Genomic DNA, 7,125 nt, shown 5'->3' on the forward strand with positions numbered 1-7,125 from the left:
CTATACAGAGAGAGAGTGAGTGCATTTTCCAGCAGCGGCATCTGCCACGGAACATCCGCAGCAGTTGCTAGTGTTTCTCGGTGGCATCAGTCCGACACTCTACCCCAAACCCTTACCCTATAACGATAACCGCAAGCACGACACAACGCATGTCAGACCAAACGCACTGCCGCAGAAGTGAGCAGCAGTCGAGTGTCATAATCCCCCCAGTTTCCCCGGCAGCTGCCGCCCCTTCTCCTGGCAGCGCCACGGCAGTTTACCGGCAGTTGCTTTCCGCAGCAAATGCCGGTAAACTGCCGGTAACTGCCGGTAACGAGATGGAGCGGCATGGAGTGACATAATCCCGCACCTCCCCCGGCAGCGGGGGGGCTGTTACCGGACGTTTACCGGCAGTTGCGGCGGCTGGAGCGTGGCTGCCGAATGGAACGACAGAGCAGCGGAACGAAGCTGTGATAATCCATCCACCTACTCCGGCAGCTGCCGGTCTCCCCCCGTCTCATGCCTTTGCCGGATTATGCACTCGCTGCTTCTGACTATACATCTCACTTGCATACATAAACATTGGACGGGAGGATTTGCCAGAGAGAGGATTATTTTCACTGAGGATATTGATTCCTTTCTGTGATATGATCCTAACAGCCTTTGAATAGAAAAACAGAAAACAAACATGACTTCCAGCAGGTGATACAAGATCCACTATGAAAAACCTACTAAAACAGATTACATGCCAACTGGGTGACAGAATAATGTATGGGTGTCATTTCTGAACAAAAATATTAACTTTGTTCGTAGAGACTGCTGCAGGATGAGAGAAGGGGAGATGATCACAAAGACTAAATGAGATTCAGACTCATCCATAGCCGGGCACAAAGCCCACTTCAACAGAGATGAGGGCCAAGAAAGATTGGTAAAGGTCAGCACTGCAAACAGGTTTAAAATGAGGTACTGTATAGCTTTCATTCTGGGAAAAACCCTGAACTGTAGAGAATGTACTTAACTCACAAGAAAAGAATCTCTCAACTCTCTCCAACAAAATATAACTTATTAAAACTTAATTTATCCAGACTGTAGATTTGTTCAGCGACAAAAAGGCAAAATATTTAATGGCAAAAAACAACATTATTTATACTATTATATGTGGTCAATATCACTAAATATGAATATTTCATTTTACATGCCCTCCCTAGGGGTTTGAACAAATAAGATTGTAATGATACCCTGCCTAGACTCAATTGTTACAAACAAACACAATGTATTTACATTAATTGCATTAATAATGAGCTGCTTCCATCAGGAGCAGCGGCTCCAGCTATTTCACTTTGAGTCCCTTCAGTCCCAGCTCTGTATATATGTCTGTTATTTACTGGCATTGTATTTAATTAATAGCAGCATGCTGCAAGCACTGTTAGTACCCTTGATTGTAATTAAGAAAGATTTGTTGGTGACAAATATTATATATAAAAAATCCAGTTGTTAATTAATGTAAAAAGGAAAACTAATACCATCACTATATAAGGCAAAATTTGCATTGTATCATTAAAAAAGTAATGTCACTGACAATGAGAATCATTGACACATTGGCATGCACCTACTGTAAGATACATGTTTATGTCAGCAGGATGTAAATGTTCAGTCCATCAATCATCTCTTTGAGTCCCCACAAAAAACACCTCCAGGTGAAATCACAATGAAATCACAACTTTGGCTCTTGCTTAGGGTTTCCAACTTTGGGGAAGAGCTCCTCAAGTTTACAAATATGGGATGAACAGGCAGAAGTCTGAAACATTCATATAATTTCTATTTCTGGGTGAATTTTCTCTTTCAGTGTCCTCTTCAATATGTTAAGTGAGCTGCAAGCACTATGAGGGGATGGTTACTTGAAGATCAGACAGCATTTAACCTTCAATCAAACATTGATCAAAATAAGTCCAGGAAACTTCTCTTAACATTCAATCAAATATGGATCGTAGCCAAACCTACCTATTTGGTGGAGGAAATGGGCCTTGATAAAGAGCACAGTGAAGGGAGGCTGACTGCAAAGGAACAGTTTGTAAAGCAACTAATCTTTTACTCTGCTCACAATTCTGAGCAGTTCCTCTGGTTTTGAAACGTATCCTACTGTATACATCTGTCAACATAGAGTAAGCAGGGCAGCTGGTGCTCTTTTGGTGTATACACTTGTTCCCTTTACTGGATTATTCATATGCAGTGGTAGTACACAGCGTAGCTCTGTGGCCAGCACTCAGCAGCTTAGAAACATTCTGCAGGGATAAGCTAACTCTCAGCAGTGAGAAGCGGGTATCACTGAATGTAAAGCACCTTCCTCTGTCATACCTTGCGGTCCAACTGCCTGATTATTCCAGGAGCCTGATTATTCTAGCCCACAGGAGATGCACCCATGCATTTCTTAAAGGCTCCCTGTGTCTCAAGCTACAGGTAGGTGGAAGTTTTAAGTTCTCGGTTCTTTCTGGTGTAATTTCAAGCTGTTTTTAACTCACTCAGAGCTTAAAAATCACACCCGGGCCGTGTGAAGTGAGGGGCACTCTTATCATCATACATCATCATGACGTAACATGTCTATTTGCTCAGACACATGACGTAAATTCTCCATTCATTGTCAATGGGAATTTAATGTTTGTGTAGGACTGTAATAGTCAATTTGCTCATCCACATATGACGTCAATTCTCCAGGCATTGTCAATGGGAATCTAATGTTTGTGCTGGACAAAAATACTGATTTGCTCATTATGACGTAAATTCTCCATTCATTGTCAATGGGAATTTAATGTTTGTGTACCATGAATATCTACACCATATATGTCAAACTCAAGGCCCAGGGGCCAAATTAGGCCCGTGAATGAATTATCTTTGGCCCGTGGGATGATATTTAATTAATATTAGAACTGGCCCTCTGGTATATTGCACGGACCCCCATAATACTACAAGTCCCACAATGCACTGTGAGTGCATTGGCGCGTATCGAGGGCCTGCGAGCGCAAGCCTGCGTCTTCTCTTCACTATTGATCAGCAGTGAAAGTATATCGCCTGTGGTCAACTTTCAGCTACCCCTCTCCCCAAAACTGGCTAAAAGAAAGGTGGACTCTGAAAACAGGGGTTTTCAAGCCAGGTGGGAGATAGCCCCTTTCGGGACCCTCGGCTACCTTTTCTGAATTTTGGACGGCGGTACCCAAGACACAACAGCATTAAAAACATCCTGCATGTACGCGGTCGGTCAATCAGAGGCAGTAACTAGGAGGTGCAGCTAGCCAGTCGCGGTACGGGAGGCGGGATATGGGAAATGAGGAAGAGAGAATTTCAGAGAAGCCAAAAAAATAATAAATTCACCAAAGATTATGTTGATATACAATACGATCCAATGACGCAATTATAATGTGTATTTTATGGCATATTTGGTGCCACACCATTAGGACAATTGTCAGACAGAAGTCATTTTGTGACACCTATTTTTACCAGCTGCTTTAGCTGCTGGTCAAAGAAAGCTCCTGAAATGTAGACGACTTACACCAGGGCTCCACCGGGCGCGTCAGCGTCGCGTCTCCGTCACCGTCAGGGAATGTTCCCTTTTTAATCAATGAAGGGTGGCTCCACTGCCCGCGTTGCGTTGCGTGACGCGTGCATTAAAATTGAACCGGTGCATTTTTTGACGCGTCCGGTGGAGCCCTGGCGTTAGTCAGTAGTAGCGACCTCCTTCTTATTGGTTGCCTCGGGTTGCCAAGTCCGCTTATTTCCTGCCAAATTTGGATTGTTTTTCCCCCCCGAGCTGCTTGGCTGTTTTTTGGCAGGGGGTTGGCTTATTTTTGTCACAACAGTTGGCAACTCTGGCAACAACCCATCGTCTGCACGAGTGCATGCGGCATGATTGGCTGCCTCATCTCTAGGCAACCAGACACTTTTTGCCTCTAGCCGACCTCTCAGCCAATGGGATAGCTCAGGATAGCATTGCAGCCAGCAAGTTGTAGGGTTCCCTGACCTGTCCCATAATGAACTGTTCTGAGCTTACTTTCACCATGCAACACGTCGTACAGCGAAGCATAAGTCAGACTTCACTTTGTTTTCAACCGAGGCAACGTACACAGACAGTCAGACACATATGGCTCCTCGTTGCAACATAAACAGTAAGGGCCGATTCATACTTCTATTTTAGAGCCGAAACAAAGTCGGTTCTGGACGGATAAGACTAGCCCTCGCTGGCACGGTGCATCAGTCCCCTCCTCCCCCAGTTGTGTCACAAAAACAGGCTGTGTGTTTGTGTGTTTGTGTGTGTGTGTGTGTGTGTGTGTGTGTGTGTGTGTGTGTGTGTGTGTGTGTGTGTGTGTGTGTGTGTGTGTGTGTGTGTGTGTGTGCACATGTGCATGCGTGTGTGTGTATGTGTGTGTGTGTCGTTCAAATCGCGATGCCATGTTTTTGTGTGTTTATAGGAGGTGTTGGCGATTCAAGTGAGGAGATGGGAAATATAAAGACCTATATGTTACCTCAATGAAGGAATATAGTAACAGACACATGGCCAACATGGGGTGCCCGTTGGCCAAGTGGTCCAGGCACATGCCACTATAGGCTAGTGTTATATATGTCATTATATCACAAACACATCACCTCTCACCAGACGAAGCCCGTCTCGAGGCAGTAGGAAAATAGCCTATACTGTAACTCCTTATCCATATATCTCTCCTTACATACACATAACCCATCTACACCCTTTCTTGCTCGATTTCGAGTCTGATCACCTCCTTCTTATTTTCCCAATTCACATTTCACCTCTCTCCTCTTATAGACTACGTCGATAAACCGGTCTTGGGTGTGCCACAGTAACTAGGGCCGGAGTTGCGGGTTGCGGTGTTTTGGGCATGTTTTAATAAATTCGATGGCTTGTTTTGAATATCAAACAAGCCAACATTTCTTTGATCAGATGTATATACTATTACGATTTGGCGTATTTCTCTCGCCAAGAGTTGGCTTGTTTTGGGCTTATTTTTGGAGGTGGGTTGGCTTATTTCTCTCACAAGAGTTGTCAACACTGGCTAGAAGCATATTGATTAGGCTTAGGATGTTAGCCCAGTGGTTCCCAACCTTTTCTGGATCGGGCCCATTTGACATGGCAGTGTTAAGTGCATTTTCAGAGCATGTTTATTTTAATGATAAATAAATAAATAAAATATTATATTTTGCCAATTGTTTTTTTGGGGGGGGAGGGGGACTTGCAATATCCTTATGGCCCACCAGTAGGCCCCGGCCCACTAGTAGGCCCCGGCCCACCAGTAGGCCCCGGCCCACAGGTTGAGAAGAGAACCGACGGGCTATATAACTCAGGGTGACGAGGAGTTGGTGGCTTTGGGATTCTTTCACAGGCATCCGTTGCGCACAGGCAGAGCCAGATCTACAGGGCGGTGGCTGCGCATGGATGTCCACGCGCGGGACGGTCTGTGGGGAGTTAAGGGAGTTGTCATACACTGACAGACAGTGATGTCTGCAGAGTCAGGGTGGTGGTCGCACACATAGGGCAGGCTCTCACACAAAAACAACTTTGCAAGACACAAGAGTGAGTGACTATAGTGACTACGGAGTGGACAACGAACATGACAGGTCTAACCCATATAGCCAGCAATTAGAAATAAAAAATAATTTCAACCAGCCTAATGAGCCTATGCAATATTGCTGAGGCTATTGAAAAGACTAGACTGTCAACGCTAACTTATTTTATCCTTGAGTGATAATGCGTCGGACAGCATGCTTGCAGAAATGGCAATGACTACAAAACTAAAAAGCTTGCTGATTGATCTGCTTAAGTCACATCCATTTATGCCAGTTTTACCAGGCTAGCCTACTGTCTGTAGATAATTTGTACAAATGGACTATAATGTATAAGGGGGGGGGGGGGGGGGTAAGTAGCCTAACCTATAGGATAGATGCAACTATAAGCCCCCGTCAGTGTCACTTTAAATTAATAGCCTACCAGGGGTTATCGGTAGCAGCATCCTAGTTATTGCCCATGTAAAACTTGTACAGCCGCATTCTGCTTTTAGGTCATTTTTCACCACTCACTTTCCAAGCATTCCCACACAGGCACACGAGAAACTGTATCATCTTACAATGTAGCCTATATTCCCACTGTAAAAACAGATAAATGCGCAAACCCACATTTGAACAAATATCTGCATTCAGTTGTTAAACGTAAACGCACGTGCGGAATGCTTAAAATCACAGGCAGCGTCACACCACGCCCGACAGTAGGCTACACTACAGCAATATTCAGTGCTCACCTTTAAAGATGCTTGAACAGAGGCTATAAAGGATGAAGACCAAGTGCTGCTTGAGAATCATATTCTTCTGCTTTCCTTGACAAAAATGATGCAGGCACTCCACACACGTATTTCTTCTTTTTCTCGACGGACTGGATTTATCCAGGTATGCGTGCAGTTCCGAACTTAGCGGAGTTACATTAAGCACCTGGCAAGAATGAACTCTGATTTCCAGTCAAGTCCTGATCTGTTTGCGTAGATCCGAGGGCAGTTGCGCCGTTATTGTGAAACAGGACGGCAGAGATGCTCGTCGACAAAGTGCAGCCTCTGCCTCTCTTTATTGCCTTTCTGTTTCACTCGCTGCAGAAAGCAGAGTCCCGCCCACGGCTTTTGACTAATGAAGACGCCAATGAAGTGAATGAACACCTAGGAATAATTATGAGCTATGTGAAATAGTCAAAACAATTGACCATTTAGAATAAATTGTTCCCAGAGTGTGAACAAGAGTGTGAACCAGTGGTTACATCAGGTGCTGCGGGTCTAAGGTCAGTAATCACTGTGCAGTCTAATGGGCTGCTGGACATCAGACATCCTTCCTGTGAGTGCTGTAGTGAATGAGCAGCCTAAGACCATCCACAACTAAAGACAGAGGGCAGGGCTTCAGCCAGGGATCATTCTAAGCCCATTGTGAGGATTTTACACATGGTTTAACAACATGCGGATTTTGTCCAATTTTGCACAGTATAGCCTGCCATGTCACTTCAGCTTTTGATTAAATTGCTGCATTGTTGAGTAAAGCGGAGGGACCTGGACCTCTGTTCTGCTCTGCTCTGAATCATTGACATCTCTTGGATAATACCAGTAAGTA

At 44.7% G+C, this 7,125-nt stretch overlaps 1 protein-coding gene across 1 annotated transcript in view; it reads right to left on the reverse strand.

The window, feature by feature from the left end:
* LOC306933100 (cell adhesion molecule 2-like) overlaps nucleotides 1-6,339 on the reverse strand; it is a gene marked incomplete at its 5' end in the record, with an annotated part of 176,403 nt that extends 170,064 nt beyond the window's left edge. Inside the window, one exon of the mRNA XM_079515110.1 lies at nucleotides 6,279-6,339. Coding sequence (XP_079371236.1) covers nucleotides 6,279-6,339 — 61 coding nt within the window. The remainder of the gene's footprint in view (nucleotides 1-6,278) is intronic.
* Between the last annotated feature and the right edge of the window lie 786 nt (nucleotides 6,340-7,125).

Source organism: Electrona antarctica (genome assembly GCF_951216825.1).
Source record: "Electrona antarctica genome assembly, chromosome: 11".
Classification (NCBI taxonomy): Eukaryota; Metazoa; Chordata; class Actinopteri; order Myctophiformes; family Myctophidae; genus Electrona; species Electrona antarctica.